The 23818-nt window shown below is 37.1% G+C and overlaps 1 protein-coding gene across 1 annotated transcript in view; it reads right to left on the bottom strand.

Annotated features, from left to right (window-relative positions):
• Positions 1-16525: 16525 nt before the first annotated feature.
• LOC126969749 (protein kinase C) overlaps positions 16526-23818 on the bottom strand; it is a 37112-nt gene continuing 29819 nt past the window's right edge. The window contains exon 19 of the mRNA XM_050815308.1: positions 16526-23813. Coding sequence (XP_050671265.1) covers positions 23751-23813 — 63 coding nt within the window. The 3' untranslated portion in view covers positions 16526-23750. The remainder of the gene's footprint in view (positions 23814-23818) is intronic.

The following is a 23818-nucleotide window of genomic DNA, read 5'->3' as shown; positions in this document are numbered from 1 at the left end:
CGGCGTGAAATAATGAGCCCCGATGGAGCTCCGATACTCCGAGCGGCGCAGGGCTGCCATGCCGCACGCGATTCTTCCTCCCCCCGCCTGCACCGTGCACTCTGCATACAGAGGTCAACTGCATACCTATCTATATCTGTTCCATCTGTATGTTTCAAATTAATTTCGTATTTCTTACATGAGATACTGCTGCGCTGTCTGACTATAACAATAAAGAGTGTGACGACAGTCATGCGTGCACCACTAACCTGTATAAATACCACTAGACAGGCTGTTCCATATGTTATAATGCAAATTCTTTGTGCCTATTTGAAGCGCCACCCGTGAGCGTCCAGAGAACTAATTTTGACATACAATACAAATGGTTGCGAAGGAACGTACAATACTCAGAACTATTTTTGAATTAATTACAATCGTGTTCCGTGTTATTTATACTGAATTAACGTAATAAAGGCATAAAGGCATTTATTTTCTCAAAATTGATTCCTTTAAAATTCTTTTTGATGTCATTTCTTATACTACTAGATACTACTACCGCTTCGGAAACAAATGGCGCTCTGAGAGAGAAGAAGCGGCGCAAGAAACTCTCCCAGCATTCTTTTTTTTTTGCGCTCTTTTCAATAAAAATATACAATATTGTACAGTTGCTATAAAATAATCACAATCTAGTCCCAGGCTGTCCGATCATTTAGATATTCAGCAGTGGAGTAATAGGATTTACGACAGAGCCATTTTTTTATAAAACATTTAAATTTATTTATAGACAATGCCTGAACAGTGGCTGGGACTTTATTGTAGAAGTGTATACATTTACCCTTAAAGCTATTATGTATCTTATGAAGCCTACTAGAATTAGTTACAAGCAATCCCTTATTTCTAGTGTTATAATAATGAAAATCACTATTAAGAGCAAAAAGGTGACGATTTTTGTGAACATATATTAAATTTTCATAAATGTACTGACAATAAACAGTCATAATATTTATTTCTTTAAATTTTTCTTTGAGAGACTGTCTATAACCAAGCTGATATATAGCACGAACAGCTCTCTTTTGCAGAGCAAACACTATATCAATGTCAGCAGCATGACCCCATAGTAATATACAGTACGTCATGATGCTGTGAAAATAATTAAAGTACACTAATCTAGCGGTCGCAACATTCGTGTACTCTCTAATCTTTCTAACTGCATATGCCGCAGAGCTGAGTCTATCTGCTAGATGGGTAATATGTGGACCCCACTGAAGCTTTTTATCTAACGTGATACCCAGGAAGACCGTAGTGTCCACAAGTTCCAATCTCTGGTCATTTATAAGTACGTTGGTTTGTACCTCCGCTGTGTTTGGTGTAATGAACCGTAAACACTTTGTTTTTTTACTGTTTAAGTGCAGATTATTCGTCTCAAACCAACGCACTATCTTTGAGAGTGCATTGCTTACCTCGTCATCAATATCTGCACGTCGCTTCACTTTAAAAATAAGTGAAGTATCATCAGCAAACAATACAATCTCATGGCTATCATCTACCACAAACGGTAGATCGTTAATATATATAAGAAACAAGAAAGGACCGAGAATAAAACCCTGTGGAACACCTATTCGCACAGGTTTACCCGAAGACCGTTTGCCATTTACATCGACTATCTGAACTCTTTCGCTTAAATATGATTTTAACAGATTTAGGGCTCTATTTTTCACTCCATAATGCTTTAGTTTTAGGAGTAAAGTTTCATGGTGGACGCAGTCAAATGCTTTTGACAAATCACAAAAAATGCCCAATGCATCCTGTGACTCTTCCCAGGCGTCAAAGATGTGCTCAATGAGTCTAGTACCCGCATTAATTGTTGATAAACCCCTAGTGAAACCAAACTGATTTTTGTTCATTAATTTACAAAAATGCATTTGTAGCTGTTGAAGCAAAAGTTTTTCAAAAATTTTACTAAAAACAGGCAGCACTGAAATAGGTCTGAAATTAGCAGGGACAAAAGAACTGCCCGATTTAAACAAAGGTATAACTTTGCTGTATTTCATGAGGTCAGGGAACACACCCTCATCTATGCATTCATTAAATATTATTGCTAATTCAGGTGCTATAATGTCAAGTATGTATTTAACAATATTAGTCGAATGGCCCCATAGGTCTTTTGTATTTTTTAGGTTAATTAATTTGAAGATTTTTATTATATCGCTACCTGTAACATACTTAAATTTCAAGTCAGTAGAAGATACTGGTACGTGTAATTTAAGCATATCATATGCTGCTTTTGGCGAAGAGTTAAGGTATTTGGTCGTGACAATCGGGATTTCGGAGAAGTATTTATCAAATTCATTTGCAATTTCTATTTCCGAATTTATAACGCGATTATTAATATTTAAACAGATAGAGGTGTTACGGCAATTCGATCTACCAGTTTCATTGTTAATTACACTCCAAGTCGCTTTTACTTTATTATTACTGTTTTTAATTTTATCTGCAATGAAACGTGTTTTCGCTTCATGACAAACTATTTTAAAAAGCTTGGAGTATTTTTTTACATATATTTTAAATTCTTCACTATTATTGTAATGTTTCTCATAATAAAGGTCATATAAGCGTTTACGACTTTTGTGGATACCCATTGTTGCCCAATCATTAAAACTATGTTTGTTGTTTACTGTCACCGTTACTGGAGTAAAAATCCTGTCAAATTCCTCACAGAAGGAATTGAAGACTAAGTTATAGTGAAAATTAGCAGTTTCACCACAGTGTAAAAATGGTATCGTATTTACCAAATTATTTCTAAACCTCTCAAGACGGCTACCCGTAACTGGTATAATCGTCACCTTTTTTGGTCTGACATTGTCCAATCTTGTATTTACTTTTATAAGTTGCCCACTATGGTCGGACTGAAGATTATTAATTATGAGTTTACTAGTAATAGTAACATCTGTAAAAATATTATCTAAACAGGTTGCTGTTGTAGAAGTGATTCTAGTAGGTTCCCAAAATACATTGAACAAATTAAAACTTTGAAATAAATTTTTAAGGCTAGTACAATTGGCCGAAGGTTCATGCAAGTTTATATTAAAATCTCCACACACTATAATTGACTTGCTAGTTTTGCTAAATTTTGATAGTACCTCCTCCATTCTATGTTGGAATTGTTCATATGATGCAGTGGGGGGGAGGTATACACTTACAATAATAAATTGCTCTAGTTCTATACAAGCTATCTCAATTAGTTGTTCTATAGAGAGATTAACAATATCTCTTCTATTTTTACATTTTAATCTATTATTAATAATAATTAGGGAACCTCCATGTATTGCCCTACTTCTACAAAACGAACTGACTACTTTATGTTCTCTAAAACTAAACTGGAGCTGATGACTCTTACGCCAATGTTCTGTAATACATAATATATCTATATTACAGCAGCTCAAAAACAGTTCAATTTCTAATTCCTTACTTGAGATACCTTGTATATTCTGGTGAACAATATTTATGAGCTTTATATTATGATAATCTATAGCAGTAACATTCATATTTGGTGAATGTTGCCTATTTTGTATGATATTGCAAGAGTTGTCCTCCCTTGTCAAATAACTTAATTTAAATTAATTGAAGAAAAATCTTCATTGTTATATTTTTGTACATTAGTACTAATACATTCCCCAATAGGGGCTTGTATGTCGATTATTTTACAATTTTGCCCAATAGAGGCATGTTTATTAAATAATACTACAGAGGAAGTAGTTTGTTGACTAAGACTATAAGCTACTAAAGTAGCCAGCTGTCGCTTAACTCTAAATGGTAGGTATAGGTTACCATTGGTTATTTTCATTTTATAATTAATGAATTTATTTGTGTCAAATAAAATTAAATTTTCATTGTTGTGGAATGTCACATTATACAAAGTTGTATTTAATTTAAATATTTTTCTATTTTGCTCCTGTGTCAAATCCGAGGAGTATGGGAATGTACACATCATCACTTTAGATTTTGTCTTATTGGAAATATTAATTAATTTTTCTATATTTTTAATTAGGTCCTTATTTCTAATATTATGAGAGTTATTACCAAACATTATACCTATGATTGTTTTTTCTTTTAGATTTATAAATTTAATAAGGTACACAACTGTTTTTTGTAAATAGTTTTCTATCATCTATCGATGTTTGCTGCGGTTGTCATCACTAGTTTTAGTACCGCAGACTCTCGCTTCATGGCCAACAGCACGAAAATGGCGAATATCAAACAGGTCAGTGCAGTGGTATATTCAAATTCAAATTCAAAATAGGATTTAAAATCAGTTATTGAACGTCAAAAACTACCACTCATTCAAAAGAGACTGCCTCAGACCTAAGAAGAATGGGCGCAAGAAACTCAGCGGGCTTTTTTTAAATATAAAATATGGATGAAATAGTAGAGCTCAGTGTGCGTGCACACTATTAGTGTTGGTAATCAATAACCAGAACTGCTTTAGCAATATTAAGCAAGTCTCCTCTGAGCCGCGATCGCTGGCAGTAAGTGATTACTTAATTAACGTCAATGTTTGTCTGATACGTGGACGATGTATACGTTATGTACGAGGGGATCAGTCATAATAAAAGAAATGAATTCTTGAACTATATATTAGATTAGCTAGATAAGTGTAGACCATCAAAAAAGCCGACCTTCTGTGATTCCTCTGGTGCTACAGGAGAATGTGGGCGGTGGTGATCACATCATCAGAATTCCATAAAAAAAATATGTACCTTAATCTTTTCAGAATAAGTATAATATTTTCTTCGACTAACGCGAGTGTTACACATTCAAAGGATGAAAACGTGCTCCTGCATAGGTCACCAAAACGACGGGTTAAATAAACAAAACTTCTAAAAAATTTAACTTTTACGCAAATAACTTATGTAACAAGTAGTTACAATTACATTAACAAACAATATATAACATTTTCGAATACATCTAAATAACACTTTAAAGTGTGTTTTTCGAGTGATTCTTGACTTAAAACGATTCTGTAATTCAATATTTGTACTTATCGTATAAAAAAAAAATTATGTTCGCTTTTTAAGCATTTTCCACTTTACACTTTCATGATATTACATAATAAGCACTTGACGGATACGCCAAACAACCGAAATCTTTTATGGGGATCCGTTCGTGAAAATTGCGAACAAAGACTGTGTGCAATCTATACAATTTAATTTAGTATTTAGTTTCCTTGCCACAAAACCGGACATATACCCAAATATGCTTTAATTGTCTCTGGTAATTGACAGTTTTTGTCTAGCATAGTTTCACACACATCACAATTATTATTTCAGTATTTGTCTGCACATTATTAGTTTGACTGTCAAAAGCCTGGCGTTGCCTCGTTAATTAATCTTAAAGAGTAGCTACTGCAATTGAGGAAAGGGAAGTCTTTAAGGGGAATGCAGTTCTGTAAACTTTAAACTAAGTTCCAAGTATTGCAGCCGTTTTTCTATAAATCCCTTTGCAAAGCATTTGCACTAGCTTTGTTGCAACGTCTGTGGTTGCATATAACGCCGAAATAAATTTCCAAGTGATCTTGGCTTGTAGGATAGGTTAAACAGTAAAAGTTTTATTCTACAACCATATCGTCAAAAAAGTGTTTGAAACTCTGCATTAAACAACCTTTGTTTGACCACTCGTTTTTCAGTTATCGGACGAATTATAATTTTGTGTCTAATTACGTACACATTTTATATAGTAAGAGTTTAAAAGAGTAAAAAGGTAATTACACAAAAACAAAAATCGACCACATATACCGTCGCACAAGAAAGCAAAATCAAAGATAAAAAGTCTGTAACTTAATAAAATATTTATGGTGTATAATAATACATTAATAAACACTATGCATAATACCATCCCTCTCTTAAAATGTTTTATTGTAGTTTTCAGTAATTATTAAGTGTAAAAACTTCATAAATAAATTCTTAAAATCACTCTATTACAAAGCAGGTGTTTATTTTGAAAGATCAGTAGAAGCGGCGAAACATTTCAATATCCCTTCCCTTCGTAACCGAAGATTTTGCTTAGATATTATGTTCTTTTTTAAGATAATAAAAGATAAGGTTCAGTTGCCAAATCTTTTGGAAAATGTAAATTTCAAAGTTCCTTACTGCCCCTTACGTTAAAAAATCTTTTTCACGTAAACTTTGCTCGCACAAATTACGATCAGCATGTTTTTATTCAAACGGGTCCCAATAAATTGTAATAAATAATTATGTAATATCGATACATTTAATAACTCATTTTGCAACCTTAAAAAGCTAGTTTAGTATACCTAAGTTGTTATAATAAAGTTTGATTTAATTTTCCTTTGGTGGTTATATTTATCGATAAGTAAGTTTTAATATGATTTTTCTATTTGATAGTACGTAGTAGTTTAAGTAGTACCTACCTTTTAATAACTAACCTAATATCTATTAGTAACTAATAGTGATCTAATGTTAACATACATCCCTCCTATCATGAATAGGCATATTTCGTAATTTAATGCTTTTGCTAATATTTTTCAAGCCTCGCGATTAACAAAATATATTATATGCATAATATAAATATTTAAGAACCTCCAGGTCTGTGTTTATAAGATTTTAGTGCTTTAAGTTTACCAACTGTATGTATGTTTATGCCCTTATGACTGCATGTGTTCTGAAAATTAAATAAAACAATATACTCGACAATCAGAATTTTAAGGATATAATATGTTGTCTCCTCGAAATCTCAATTTTAATATGTTTTATTATACAGGTACGGTTTCAATGGAGTTCAAACGGAGTCTACCGTGCACCTTGACGAAATTATCAATATAGATATCGATGGGTGCAGTCTTGTGTCAGAGTATATTGAATAAAATATGTCTCCCGCCCATTACAAGTGTAGGGAGCCAGACGTGGACGTGGATATTACGACGCAAAGTACCCGGCGGTGTCGAACCGTAACTAGTACATGTTTGTGATGATATATCGAGTGATATAATTCACAAAACAATAATATTGAGCTTCCGAGATACGAGATACATAAATATGGACGTGACTTGATGGCGCAGGCGGTACAACTCAACACAGCCACTCAGTGGAACACCTGCCGGACGCTATATTCACACACTCCCATCTCAAAGGCCGGCAACGTATCTCTTCACCTCTGGTAATGCTGACGACCATCACGGGCATTGATACACACTACATATACCCACCACTCGCGCCACAATTCACAGCAAAATTTCTAAATTGCCTTAATAGAATTTTAACTGTTGCTTTAATACATAATATGGTTACTTGAAAAGAAATGTCTGTAAAACGATTATATAAAACTTACTCAAGCCCATCGCGTAACAACGTATTTTATAAACAGTTTAAATCATAATAATTCAAAACGAGATTGTCACATGCGGTGAGAGCTCAATGAACCGTGAACCATCACCGGATTACGCGGCGTAACGCACAACTAAACACAATAATCACTCTAATGAATTAAATTATATCCAAGGGACGCGATATGACCGATCGACCACACATGTCCGCAAAAAACGCGCAAAACAAATAAAGAAGCGGCCACACATGGTGTCGGTAAACACACTGTTAATGGTTCCGTACATTTCAAAAAAATTTCAGACACAGGACAGAATGCAAATCTTACATCAAACGTTCGTGATTAGACGGTAGCCAAGACTCGCAAATTATTTAAGATTTCACTGTAAAAATTAAGATCTCTAGTAAAGATTGCGCGGGGCACCTTTATGTGTCAGATACGAAATTTAACCGTACTGCAGATATCAATAAATCAAAAATAATAAAAATATTCTATTGGATAATAAGTCTGCTGAGTACCTACTTGTTATCCTGAACACCTATTACCTATATGTCTTCGAGAATTATTAGGAGGAGCTTCAGTTCGTTTGGATTTCGTGGCGGAGACAATTCCGTTCAATCTATTGAAGATTCTATTCAGTCTAAGATGCTATGACATTATAATTGAGAGACTGACGATAAACGCTCAAAATTAAACGAATTTGTTTGAAGAACAAATAACCATGCTTTTGTTAAGATAAAAATACTTTTTAGATTCCGTTCGTGAATAAATTATTATTTGTTACACTGACGATTTATGAAATGGATTAAATAAGTAACAATTAAGAGTACGGCAAACAAATACTGAACATCAATGTCGCCCTATGGTCTACGGATCCCTCGGAAGCAGGTCGACACTTGGCTCGTCGGTTCGAATAGACCGATACAGATGTTAGACAGTAAATCCCATTTGATCGCGATCACAAACAATGGCGCCCCCACTCGTGCAGCTGACGATATAAAAACACAAACGATATCGCTTTCAATGGCGGCCGGGCATAATGGCTCGAAGATCACCCCATTTCTGATGATAAATTAATTCGAGCTCGCGACAAGTGGGCTCGCGGCTCGCCAGCCGGGACTCCACAACAAATGTTTATAAAATGTTTGGGGCTCATTTACACAATAGGTTGATAATTAAATAATTCTATTAAACTACATACTTATTTCTAGGTCGACATATTGGTCATTTTTAATAGGCAGACGTACATTAGATAAATATGTTCGAAATGGGTATCAGTCTTATTTTTTAATTCGAGTAGTTTTTTTCAGAACACTTGAATTGTCAATTAAATTTTTGAAGTAGGTAAAACTTATTTTCGCGCGATAAGGGTAAATTAAATTTTTAACCGTCAAAATTACCAATGAATGTTAATGATATATCAAGCTGAATACGGCAATTTTAATGGCAAAGGATAGGTACTGAATAGGAAAAACATAAAAATAATGAATTTTGATTATAAGTAAAGATCAGTTTTATAACATTTTCTATCAATAAATTATCACCAGAATATTTATTAAAAATCACAAAAAGAATGCATGCAAAACTTACAAACAAAATCGATATGGTTTTAAATGTAGAAAATTGTAGAGAACCATATTGTTACAACACTGAATATAACTTTATGTTAGAAATATTTGACGCAATGAAGTACTAAATTACAAGCACATAATATATTATGTTCTGCGAAAAATCTAGTGTATTTATTTGGTTTTTGGCGAGATGAGTAGGTTAGAGAGATGTTAGGTTCTGAGAATGTACTGCGAGTGCTTACAAACTCTTGAAAAACTTATGCTGTGTTTTTTAAGGAATCATTAACTGAATCATTGAACAAATTCGTAGTCTCACCGAGTCAAATAAGTACATAAGTCATGGTAGGTACAAATTGGTTCAGCGCTTTCAGAAAGCCTCGTGAATTTCTTCATGGATAAACGGAAATCTTAATTTTTAAACTGAAGTGAACGTTCAAACACATTTTAGATATCTTGTTAGGATAAGGTAACCAACAGGAAAATCCTGTCTCTAATTGAACAGTTTTTATGCGTAAATATTTACCACTCCTGTCTTGTGGAAATCTTAAAATCTTAATAAAGAATAACGTGAAAGAAGAAAGACACCAGCAGGTACACATTTTATGCAAGAGTAAAAGCGCCGCAGAATACCATCCTACAAAGAGGCAAAATTAAAGACCAAAATCTGTTTATAACAAAATAAATATTTTAGTCCTTTAGTCACAAGTTAGTAAAATGTGCTACTACAGCTATGCATTATGCCATCCCTCAAATCTACTTACACGTGAAAAGTGATTAAACTACCCTTTGGACGACGATCGCTATGATTTTTTTTATGTAAATAAGAGACGAGATGAGCAGGACGTTCAGCTGATGGTCATTGATACGTCCTGCCCATTACTACAATTGCGCTCGTCACCTTGAGACAAAAGATGTTATGTCTCCTTTGCCCTGTTATTTCACTAGCTGCGGCGCCCTTCAGACCGAAACACAATAATGATTACACATTACTGCTTCACGGCAAAAATAGGCGCCGTTGTGCAACCCATAATCTAGCCGGCATCCTATACAAAAGAGCCTCCCGCTGCTAAATATCTGCTGTGTTATCTGCAATAACACTTTTCTATATTAGTGCCGATCAGAATTTTTGGGTTTTTCAAGAATCCTGAGTGGCACTGCATTGTAATGGGCAGGGCGTATCAATTACCATCAGCTGAACGTGGTGCTGGTCTCTTCCCCTATTTTTATAAAAAAAAGTCAAAGATTTAGAGAATGCGAGACAGTAGGTCCTTCGCTTGAAGCCACCGCCTGCAACTCTACAAGCCGCAAATACGGCCCCACATGGAGTACTCGGCACGACTCGCGGGCGCTCCCAAATCATCGACGACGTCACGTGTTCTCCGATCAGCTTGATTCTTTAGCGTTACTTAGAAATATCAGGTCTATGCATCTTCTACCGCACATCTATATCACGGGTAGTGCTTAGTATTGTTCAGGTTAACAGCAGCCAATGACATTCTATACATAATATAGACATGCACCTCATACAAAATCAAAGCCGAAATATGGCACATGCCCCAAATGTAAACACGTATATGTAAGCGGACATCAACATATCTCATAACAATATAGCTTTTGTCAAATTTTAAATGTGGTTAAATCCAAAAAACTTAAATCCTTTAGTGGTGAAATATAAATATGCTTATTGAGTTTGTAAATTTCTTAACAAAGCAAGAGAGACTTGGCGCCAATTCACTTTCATTATCTCGTGTACGGGAAAGCTGTAAAATATTAGCTTTTACATATTTGCGATGTATATAAGTATCAATTATCACTAGGTAACCATACTTCCGTGTTAACGTGTAAATAGCACTAGAATGTAAGTGTTTCCGTTTTTGTAAGCCGTTCACATTATACAAATTACAATATTGCTAATAATTTTTCACTAGATCCTAAAAAAAAATTTAACCAAAAAAACAACCGACTTCAAAAACCGTATTCCAGAACAATAGATATAATATGCACTAAAAAGTATAAAAATAATTGCGTATTTATTTAAAAATCTTATTAAAAAATATAATTTTTGTAACGGTTATTGTAATTTTTGGAATCGGTGTCCTTCCGCCGCGACCCACTCTCGCCTCTCGCCTCCTCACGACTCAAGCACATCTCACCTATAACTATGTATTTAGTTACAAACCTACCTTGGCTGACACCGACTCTAAAAATAACAATAATCGTTACTAGAATTGAATTTATTAATTAGATTGTATAAAAATACGCAATTATTTTTATACTTTTTAGTGCATGTTATATGCACACTGGAAGGCACAGCCAAATTGGCTTCAAAGAAACTGGAGTCATTAATAGAGCACGGCAATACTTCAAGCCGGCCCACATACTAGCGCTCTACAAAGCGCAGGTCCGGCCACACATGGAGTATTGCTGTCATCTCTGGTCTGGCGCACCCCAGTATCAGCTCGATCCATTCGACCGCGTGCAACGCAGAGCAGCTCGAATTGTCGGGGACCCAGTGCTCTGTGAACGGCTGGACCACTTGGCGTTGCGTAGAGACGTCGCTTCATTGTGTGTCTTCTACCGCATTTATCACCGTGTTCCGAAGAGCTGATTAACCTGATTCCTGAAGCCGAATTCCACCTTCGCACGACACGCCACAAGTTAGGATATCATCCTCACCATCTGGATGTGTGGCGGTCCTCCACAGTGCGGTTTTCAAGCTTTCTTCCACGTACTACAAAGCTGTGGGATAAGCTTCCTTATGCGGTGTTTCCGGGACGATACGACATGGGTACCTTCAAAAAAAGCTCGTACACCTTCCTCAAAGGCCGGCAACGCTCCTGTGATTCCTCTCGTGTTGCAAGAGAATGTGGGCGGCGGTGATCAATTTACAACAGGTGACCCGTACGCTCGTTTGTCCTCCTATTCCATAAAAAAAATATCTATTTTTTTGGAATAGTGTTTTTGAAGTCAGTTGTTTATTTGTTAAGTGTTTTTTAGTGAATCTGAACTACACTTACTAATAATTTGTCTAAATATGTGTAGATCTACTTAATTTTGCAATTCAGCAATGAACGTAAGCGCATTACAATTTTATTACACACAGTTCTGCCACAGATCGCACCCATACTATAAGCCGATAAGGAGTTCAATTGATCATCGTATTTTACTACGAAAATTGCTTGAAAAAAAGATTCGGCCTAGTACCTATTGTTAATTTGCTCCTAAAAATTGAAGAGTTCCGTTACTTTGTCATGGATCCAATAAGCAGAACCTAACCAAATATCACCAAACTACCTTTGTAGTGTATCTTTTTTAATAAAATAAGAAATCAGTTGGCGCGATATTGAGTTATTCGTAAATTTGTTGCGCACGTATTTATAACAAATTTAAGACATTTATGGTATTGTCATGGTTGCTATTGTCAGATCTCGATGGGGCTACACGGCAAGCACATACTTTCAAATAAAAAAAGAATTATCAAAATCGGTTCACCCAGTCGAAAGTTCTGAGGTAACAAACATAAAAAAACATACCGACAAATTGAGGTTTTTTTTCCTTTTATGAAGTCGGTTAAAAAGAGCGACTCAATGATTTCATTTCTGACTGTGTCCTTTCATCTGTCCCATTCTGACAAGCGGGTCTTGTCCGGGGACTTGTCAATAATATTATATCATATTTAATGAAAAAATATTCGTTGTATTAAATTACTTACGCTTTTTGCATATCAATCTTATATACTTCAATAAAATAACCTTACCGATGATAAGTCACACCATCATTTTTTGGATTTGTTAACGTATCATTTAAGCTATTTTTAAAGCACACTTATGCTTGTTGATTGACACACGACTAAGGAGAAAAGTGTGCTTATAATGTCTTTAAGCACACTTTTGCCGTTCACCAGCTGACATTAACCACACGTCAAAATGTGAAATTTTACCCACATTGTTGTTAATTATTGGCATTCTAGAAGCACACGCTTTACGTGAAACTTTTTGCCCCGCGTCACCACTCTGTGGAGTCCTCCACGGCAGAACAATTTTTCCAAACAAAATTTTAATTTCAAATAAATGTTAGAAGCAAAACGGAAAAAACATCGCGTTAAGGTATGTAACTGCTATTCTATCCAGTTACTTTAGTGTAGTGTTTAGTTTATATTAATTTTAATAATAATAATTTACTAAAACCGAACTCTCACGTGCTCAACGGAATTCACACTTCACATTTATTCGGCTACCGTCACTTTTCTTCAATCCGGCGCATTCTTGTCTCTTGTTTATTTTTTTATAATACAAATACACGAGAATACAAAATATAAATAATATAGATAAGAAAATATACTACTTTTCACGGATGAGTAAAAAAAGAAGGACTCCGTGTCACCTTACATAACAGAGAAGCACAAAAACAAGCCGGTACACGTGTAAATTCATAGCCCCACACTTATACAAGCCGATCAGCCGCCATTATCAGATTTGCCATCGTTTGTGACAGATCAGTTTGCGTCGCAATAAAATATTTTAAATTGCCGTCGTGCTTTGTGAAAAAGTGTAAAACGATACTATCAAAGGATACTATATAAGTATTGGTGGAATGGAATGAATATGGAATCCCCTATATACGATCCATTCGCAACGCATCGAGAGTATCCAAAGAGCATTCACATGACACCTTGCATACATTAGTACTGGATTCTCTCATAGACACCCGTACCATTAGCGCCTCAGGAAATTTAATATGATTTCATTGCTCGATCGGAGATCTCTTGTATAATATTTTGAGTAATATTTTTGTACAAACTCTTAAACGGTCAAATACAATGTAGTAACCTCTTGCAGAACATTAACCTTGCTGTTCCATATTTATTCCCAAGGTTCAAAATCAAGAGAATCTTCCAAGTTCCTTCTGTAAAAACCAACCTGGGAGTTCAGGCGCCTCTCGCTCGAATTCTTCGCGAGTACAATAAGTTAAACGATACCAATTCAGAACTTCGGTGGTGGGCTGGTCAGTTTTAAAGAAAGTGTTGTTAAACACTTAGCTGGTACTCAATCTGCATTTGTCAAATAAGTAGTTTTTATTTTTTTTTCGTCTTCATTATTTTAATAAGTTAAAGTTATAATTTGTACTTTCATTTTTTATTTTTTTGTTTTAATTATAGCATATATAGTATTAGTTCTATTTTTCAGAAGTAATTAAAATAAGAAGGGAGTATTTTTTGTAATTTTTATGTTCATCATAATTGTCGTATACTTTAGAACTACTAATTGTAACATTAGATTACGAAAATTGTATTGTATATGATGTGTTGTGCTTTAATAAATAGATAAATAAATTGGTGGCCATATATGATTATTTAAGGGAGAAAAAATTGTGTAACTGGTATCCCCCGTAACCGCACACACACACTAGCATAAAGATGCTTCACATGTTAATATCACGGCGCGGAGTCCTTTTTTTTTACTCGTCCGTGCGACTTTTATATAAAAAACATATATCATTTGAGTTTGAAATCTAGGCTATAAATTGATACCAACATTGTCATAATTTATTCAGTACATTTTAAATTAATGCTATCTGGATGAGAAGGGAGGGAAAATGGGTATTTTGGAAAATATGTTGTGGTCGCATAAAACAAAGAATGTAATAAAACTTGGAGTTATTTATTAAGTCAACAGTTTGTATTGCCTCCCCTAGCTCTATGCCTCTCACAGCATGCAGTCGGTTAAATTTTTGAATAGCGTCTGGAGGTCTTCCGTCCCACTCCTCTAATAAGGCCACCTTCAATTCATTCATGGTCGAAGGCACTGGATTTCTGGACCGGACAAAACTTTTGTGCTGGTTCCAGAATTGCTCGATGAGATTTATGTCTGGACTGAGCGCAGGCTAGTTCATCACCTGTATATTAACTCCGTTCAGGAACTGCTGAGTAAAACGCGACGTATGACACAAGGCATTGTCGTGCATCAACACAAAGTTTTCACCAACAAATCCTGCGCAAGGAACAACGTGGTCCAGGAAAATGTCAGTTATGTATCGATCAGCTCTCAGCCCGCATCCTCCCCCGAGAACGAAAAAAGAGTTCTGATTTTCCCTGCAAAGATATACCAACCCACACCATGCAAGAGCCACCGCCGTATGCTGTTGTCTCAGCGAAATAGCATTGCGCAAATCGCTCTGTTGGACACCTGTAAGCCTGTAGGCCGGGGCCTCTGCCATGTAGGCACATTCTGCATGCGTCAATGAACAAGATCGACCACCATTGCGCAACGCTCCATTTTAAATGTTCTCGTGTAAATTGTGGGCAAACTTGCAGGTGAGCTGCAGTCAATTTCGAGCCCGTGGCAGGTCGTTTTGGAACGAGGTTGACTTCCCTCAAGCGGCAGCTTCCGAACACGTCTCAATTCCTGCTGCACATTAACGCCAGTCAGGTGCCGGTTTCGCAGTTAGGTTGATACTGTTGCGTAGCAACGCTTCGACGTATATGACAGGGGTTGTCAAACTTCAAGACATTGTTAATTTCAACAGCACCGTCAACAATACTCGTAGCTCACCGGAAAAGTGTCAACTTTAGACGCTGTAGACCCTACCAGGAGGTAGGTGTATCGAACCCGGGTGTATGGAATTTTTTGGGTTTTGTTAATTGAAATTTCTAGTAAGTTCAAGATCAAATCGAACATAGTAAAGAGGATGGAAAATGTGTAAGCAGGATAACAATAGTTAATATAAATTTCTAGTACAATTTAAATTTAAAGATGGAATGGGAGAATCATTTTGAAAATAGAACAGATTCGGGGGTATATCAGCCGTACTAAGCGTGGCCTACGGCAGTTCTAGTTCTTACTCGAAAGTGTAAAGGAGAAAAAGAAGAAGAAAAGAAGTAGTGAAGAGTAGAAAGTGTTTCAGGTTAAGAAGATAGAAGAAACTTAGTGTTCGGTGTGGTGTGACGCGTTGAAGGTACCGCCGCCCACAAGAGGAACAGCGCCGGACCGGCGAAGTGCAAGTTCAGAAATAGTGAACTCAAATAAAGACTCGTTTCTATAAGCGGAGTATTATTTCCACTCTCGTGTCAATACAATCAAATGGTCGTCTTTCCCTTAAGTACATTGGCGGCTGGTCTCCGATTAAAGGCTCGTGTCTTGAAACCTTCTGTATACCCTTGATACATAATACTGGCTCAAGTGCAGATGAGCAGCGACTGTACGCTGACTAAGTCCTTGGTGTAAGAGGGCAACAACTTGAGCATCTTCTTTAGGCGTAGTATACATAGTTTTGTCCAAACAACTAATGAAATTCCCGGAGAAGTAAACAGGTCAAGTTCTGTCAAGCGAAAGATAAGAAAGACCGGTTGTGGAGGGTTTTATAGGGGTGTTAGTGGGGCAACTCGTTGGTACTGTGATGAGTCAGTTTGCCTATATGCCTATTTAAATTGCTGAAAAAAAAATAAAAAAGTACTGAATATTTTCTCATGATAATGGTGCCAATATAAAGCTAATGTCTCAAGCTATTCATAGGCATATGTTTTTTTTAAATGAAATATGTAGATATTAAAAACATAATTGCGCAGTAACCGATTGAGTCGAATAGGTGTAGATGCGAGACTTGACCCATCGTCCACATCATCAACAAAACAAACACAATATGTTTTCATTCATTTAATAGACATGTAGGATTACATATATATATTTATTTAATCATAAAACTATATTATATGCAATATTATTATTCGCTATGTGTTCTAATAGTGACCCGTGAACAAACAACAATTACATTATATATCTATAGCGTTAGGGCGTCCCTCTCGCTAGATCCAAGTTACATCTACGATAACACAACAAGCACGCGAATAACTGCCGCACACAAGTCGAAGACTAGATTACACACGGAATTGTAAACGTTCGCCATTTGCAAGTTTCCGAATGTCACAATAAAATAGAACGCGTTAGCTTGGCAGCCACTGACCTCTACTATACACCACTGGACTGGAAGCTGTCAAAGTGCTTTTGTGTCTGTTTGATATTCGCCATTATAGAGCTGTTGGTCATGTAGCGAGAGTCTGCGGTGCTAAAACTAGTGATGACAATCTCAGCAAAAATCGATAGATGGTGGGAAACTATTTACAAAAAAAATGTGTACTTTATTACGTTGATTCTTGAAGTATAAATGCACGGAAAACAAACGAAATTAATTCAACATGCAAAAATACTTCATAGACCAAGCATAGCAACTAGACTAATTGATAGCTTCCGTCTCACTCACACGAAAAAAAGAAAAACTTATGCGAGTCTTATGTAAAGAAATTTCAAGGTCAGCACACCAGGTATGCTAAACAAACTTGACAGCGCTGCAGATATTTTGTTTACTTTTATTTGGGTCTATTAGTTCTAGCTATTAATGTTGTGAAACGTGTAAAATATCCACTATTTATTCAACATCAGTGACAATTTTAAGTAAAATCGAAGGAAAATATGGTGCGATGTTGTGTTTTACGATGTAAAAGTGATAGTGAAAAGAACACTTGTGTTATATTATGGACCTATATTTATAAGTATATCTGTCTCATGTTGGCCACGCCAAACCGATGTCTAGTTACTATACCTGTTCTATGTGCAGAGTATTGTACGTTCCTTCGCAGCCATTTGTATTATACGTTAAAATTAGTTCTCAGAACGCTCGCGAGTGTCGCTTCAAATAGGCACAAAAAATTTGCTGTCAAACATATGGAACAGCCTGTCCAGTGGTATTTATACAGGTCAGTGTTGGCAGCAGACGGCGGGCTCTATTCGACACCGAAGTACGGCCTCGTCTTGTCGCCATGTTGTCAGCCAACCACGCTCTTGTTCTAATGTAACATTACACAGGTGACCATGACTAGCACGCACACCAATAAACCAACGCACGGCACGAGATTCAACGTTGGTCGCGGTGGTGGGGGTGGCGGAGGGGGACGGCGTGCGGTGCTCGCACTTTTGTACTTTATAATCTTTGGTAACCGCCGCCTCTGAGAAGCGTGACTTAATATAATTGTGTCGTAAATAAATAGCTATGTACACGATATTGACTCAAAAGCGAGCCCCATACCGCGCATAAGAACACCACAAGCCGTCGCCACTACCTTCGGAAAGATAACATTCAATATCTAGTTTCATTTCAATATTAACTAATAATCGTGTATAAATATAATATGCAATAGAATATGTATCATATACGTAACATGTCCTTCCAAGTAAATAAACTATGTAACTCCTTATAACTCGTTTAACCTACAATATTTGTTCGGTTGCAGGCGGGTGGCTCATGGGAACCTTCGTACGAAGCGGACGTCACGCGTCTTGTGATTATACTTTCATGCGAAACTATTTGAGGACAGATCTTGTAACAAAGTATCAAAATAATATTTTGGCACGAAACGTTGAGATCTGACCACAGCTATGACACCCTTGTGAGGAGTCAACTCCATTCTCTGTGGGATATAGATATACAGTGAATCCTGGTTAATTGGGAGCTCAAGGGACCAAGACATATGTACCAATTATTGAGGGTTTCCAATAATCCAGTTTTCAAACTAAGCAGGTTTAAAATTATGGTTCTCTCATTTACAAGGACCCCCGCTTTATTTACGTTTGGATATTTTGCACACATTTAATCCCTTGTTTTTAGGTCAAAAACTGAGATAATACTGACAAAGTACAAACTAAGCATTCGTGAACATGTAAAAACGTGTTAAAACCTGATAAATTTGTCTCACCTATACAGGTAATTGACCTACAGAGTCTCAATTATAAAGGAAAACATCGAAAAGTCTTAGAATTCAAATCTCATTTAACCAGGTTCAAAAAGTCCCATTAACAGAGGTAATTTAATCAAAAAGAACCAGGACCTCATTGCAACTCTCAATAATAGAAGTTTCTCACGTCCGGGATACGTGCTTAACCTACCTAACCAGGTTTAACTGTATTATATACCTAGTACTCGTCATCGCAGGCAGAACATAGCAACAGCGCGGCAATCAGAACTCACGGCTGAGATTATCAAATAAACACTCGGACTGCCGACCAGGGTGAGTGCTCACCGTGGCGGACATATTGCTCAAGCTAATCTAACAGAACGAATCACTATAACGAGTACGCGGCTTACGGATAATACCCGGTTTCCACCAAAGCAGAGAGGAGAAGAGATGTATTTTGATAACCAATCAGATTTCGTTATTTTCTCATCTCCTCTCCGCTTAGCTTCGGTTGAAATGGATCAAGCGGAGAGGAGAGAGGGCCAGGCCACAACACTGAGTTGCGGCGTCGTATCGTACGAAAAAAAATTGAACGCACAATGTAAATCCGGAGCTGGGGCCAAAAAAATTAAAGAATATCATCTATACGACCAACTCCTATTTTTGAAAAAAAATCTCATTATAAAACAACATCAAGTCTTGACGATGAGGAAATCAGACCAAGCACCATAACACAACAGACGTAGATTTTTACGATGCGACGTCGCAACGCAATATTGTGGCCGGGCCCAGAGACATTAGTCTATAGTATGTTGTATAGGCGGGCGGCCGAATATCCCGCGCCTCGCGCACCCGAAAGCGTTGCTATAAACAAAGCTCATATTGAGATATAGCTTCGCGGCTTATGTCCTCTCCTCTCCGCTTTGGTGGACAACAGGCCTAAGAGTCCGATATCGCCAACAAACTAACAAACAAGGAAAATAGACGGAACAACTCAACTAACAAATTATTCACAACATATGCCCCTCAAAACATTAAAAATACAACAACATTGTAAAACGGAAGGAAGCATTACATGCGGACGTGACGTCATCTTAATAATTTATTAATAATCATCACGCATCAAGCGATAACAACTCTGAATACAATAATTGTTCTACTTAACCAGCTATCGTTACACTAAACAATATATAATGGTACAAATAAATCTAGGTACACTATGTCAAAATGGATAAAAATTCATAATAAATAAAAATATATAAAAACCGCAAATAACAGCGACGACGTGTTAAGATTATCATAATACCGAATAATAATTCACAGACCCTTCTCACAACAGCGATACAAATGATAAAGCACTTTACTAAAATACATTACACGAATCGCATAAAGGACACACAGAAACCATATTTCTTTTCGGTTGGAGCATAACTTTTGTATGAGAATTTTGACAAAGACATCATCGGGATGAGGACGGGCGGCTCACTCTCAGCTCCAACGCGTTAGCTGACCGACATGGACGTGGTCTTCGCGCGACATTTTTATTCTCAAACACGTCCGCAAGCAGTAACTGTTAAAGCGCAACTGTCCTTGTTCCAAGTAATCCGCCGGTTAAACGAATGTAATACACGCTCTCAAACCACAGATGGAATCATGGGCCTACAATCCAAGGACAATAAAGGTCATATCAGTATTTGGATGACACCTGCAGTCTACATGGATGACATCAAGCAAGGTCATCCCTGATGGGACACTGGATTACATCCGTCTAGAAAAGGCCTTACAAGCAATGAAAATGACCTCGCCCGACAAATACGAAGCGAAATGAACGCCCACCATTCTACTCGACAACTATAAGAGAAGCGCGTGTTGTATCGATATCACGCACTAACTAACAATGGAGGCCACGCCCATCAAACGACGTGACGTCACATGGATGACAGGGAAACATTCTGACATTGCACTCCAATAGGCCTTGACTTATACTACACGACACAAACTCCTGTCTCGATTACACCAGATTGGCTCTACTACGCTACAGTAAAAACTACCTTCACAATTTATCGAATTAACATTAACTACTAACGCAAACCGACATCACAAACACTAACAACGGGAAATACGTCACCGACTACAATAAATAGACGAAACTGACGACAGATCTGTGAGCCGCTCCAACTCGTTGACAAGTTACCTTTATAACCAATCAGATTTCATCTGTCAGTGTTAACAAATACATATCGGTGACTCGTTTTGTTAACCTTGACTCGACTGGAATCTGAGTGCTGTACAGAGCACTGGAACCAACTATCATGTAGAACAAGGGTCGGAGCTGTACGAATCTAATCGTAGCTCCCATCAATCAGACACATCAATTAGGCGTAACTGTATATATAAATATGTCGAGCTACTACTAACAATGAACGGTCGGTAGGACCTTCAACGATCCAGTCGCCCACATACATTATGTTATTTATTCACTAACAATCTATATTATTAATATCTGGTAAAACGAAAACAATTAGTAACACAACTACAACAGAAATCTGCACTGTATTAAATAATCATCTCATACATTATGCGCGGAACACTTACGTTGATATATTTAATATAATATATTAATTACACTATTGTCTACATAAAGCCTTCATTTGTGCCAAAACGCGCTCCAGGCTCCAGGCCGCATCTCCTAAACAACTAAACTAAACTTTGGTATCAAACAAACTATCAACTAACAGATAATACTAGGTCCGCACGAAGTACTGTGCGACGTGCGTCACATAATAATTCGTACACGTCACATAATAATTCGTACCACACTCTTAACTGGCAAAGTGTGTCATACACAAAATTCATAAATAATTCAAAATTATTACAACAGTAACATTGACGATATAAACTGGAGATTAAAGTAACAAATATAAAATACTGACTGAACCAACTAGATGCTATAATCTCATTAATGATGACTAACTTACAGATAACTTGGGTTTCTATTGCTCGTACAACGAGTGTTAAATAATATTAATTAAATATAAATAAACTATGGCTACGAGTGACTATAACCGCGTCAATAATGAGAGACGGCGATGTCCGGACAGCGGAGGTAAGGTCCGGGCGGCCGCAGCCATCCAAGTACCACCTATCTCTATAATATGCATTTGAACATGTAGAGATAAAAATTCCTATCTATAAATATACTTATATCGAACATTTAATTACCTAAGACATAGATATTACTGAAACGATTTACCAGCAATCACAGACACTCGAATGCGTTGGTCAAATGTTGAGGCTGCGAAGAGATCCGACTTCAGTGAGCGGGAGAACAGTCGTCGACACATGGATCGCTCGGACCCCGCGCCCGGGTTGATAACATTTACTTTATAGATGGCTGCAACATTATTTTGTAATTGATAACTACAATTTGTACAGCCCTCCAGGAAGTACCTCGAGACATATAACACATATAACTCAGCAGTGCGCTAACAACTGCCCAACACACAGTGGACCCGAAGCCGACTTCTCGTTTCCCACTCACTTTCCTATTGTTAATATATAAATAAATTGAATGAAATAATTAGTATTTGAAGTATAACCATATTTCAACGAATGAGTATTGTGCAATTTGTGTTTGGTCAATGGCGCTCAACAAAATAACTGCTTGACATTAAACACACTCGCATAGCTGTGACCACTACGAGCCCAACGCTTTGACTTGTGTGCCAATAATATAAGTATTGAAGCACAATCAAACATGCACGCTAGTTCCGATCACACATACGCCCCGCCCCCCGCGGTACTCGGTCGGTTCATACAAACTTATGCGATAGAGTAACGTTTACGAGCCACAAAATAAATGCTCAATAAATATAAAAACAAATATTGGTCGGCATATCTATGGACAGATGTACAAGAAAATTAATTTGATGACACGGGCGTGGCTGGGGCGGGGCCTGAGTGTCACGTGTCACGCGACATCAGGTTGGCTATCTCGAGACGAGTCGTCGCCGGCGGTCTCCGTGAGACGTTCCATATTTATCACCGTTTCCATACTTATACAGACACACTATTGTGTCGCAACAAATATTTATACTTAACAATTTATTCAAAACCACTTAGTTTCATAGTAAGTTTCAGCGGATAGAAATAATTATCAGCTGTTTCGAGCCAGCTTCACAGACTTGGTTTAGGCCGCGAGAATGTTTCAAACGGTGCTTCATTTATTTCCCTCATATTTAACAGACGAACATAACAAATACTAAAAATAAAGCGTTGATATCGCTGCGGCCGCGGCGTCTCGAGGCCTTAACAGACGGCCGACAATTAATGTCAACTAACTATTGTTGACTCTTGGCGGCTCTGTGTACGAAGCTTAACTTAACCTAGTTTCACGGAAGTACCACAAATTAAGTTGTGCAGCTTACAACAATATGTAATTAAAATTAAATGACAAAATGTCAGCTCTTCTACACATGTTTCCAGAATATTGCACAAAAAAATAACAACAATCGGCCGTTACACTGGCAGTCGGCGGCCGTAACACAATAATACTTGTACGGAGGTTGCAATACTGAGTGGCCGACGGAGAGTCGAGCACTCGTGACTAGAACGTTATGCCCTTCGATCGCGCCCACCGGACCTATCGCTTGCTCGCGCACTTTTGGTAAAGGGATAGCAGTTGTTCGTCGGTACCCGAAATAAATTAAGGAATAAACTAATGTTGGATGCATTTAAAAACCTTAATCATTTTGATTCAGGGCTCAGAATATTATAATTTCGTTGTGTGACAAGCATAATTCATTATATTTCAAGTATCAGTCTCTCGGGGTTGGGTCAGAGAACTGATGCCATCAGCGCTGATCATCATGACCGCAGATCAAAACCCATTATAGCAGAAATGTCTCTTAAAATCTATAATAATTATATTATGACAAAGAAAGAGAGGCATAAATGGTGCGCAAAGAGGTCGCAAGCTAGCACACTTTATACGAACAACCAACTTTTAAATGTATGCTTCATGGATAACCTGAATGATGGCAAATTTTATATTATTTTTAGGATAAAACCAAATGGTAAATAAGTTTGTAAAGGTATCCAGGTATGTGCGGTAGCGGCGCGGGGTGGGCGGGAGCGTGTTAGTTGCCGGCGGGCTGCGGGTTGTAGTCCGGGTTCACGAAAGAGAATCCTTTGAACTCCTCCTACA

The sequence above is a fragment of the Leptidea sinapis genome, chromosome 19 (genome assembly GCF_905404315.1).
Source record: "Leptidea sinapis chromosome 19, ilLepSina1.1, whole genome shotgun sequence".
In the NCBI taxonomy this organism is placed as follows: domain Eukaryota; kingdom Metazoa; phylum Arthropoda; class Insecta; order Lepidoptera; family Pieridae; genus Leptidea; species Leptidea sinapis.
This window is presented reverse-complemented; position numbering and strand designations above follow the sequence as displayed.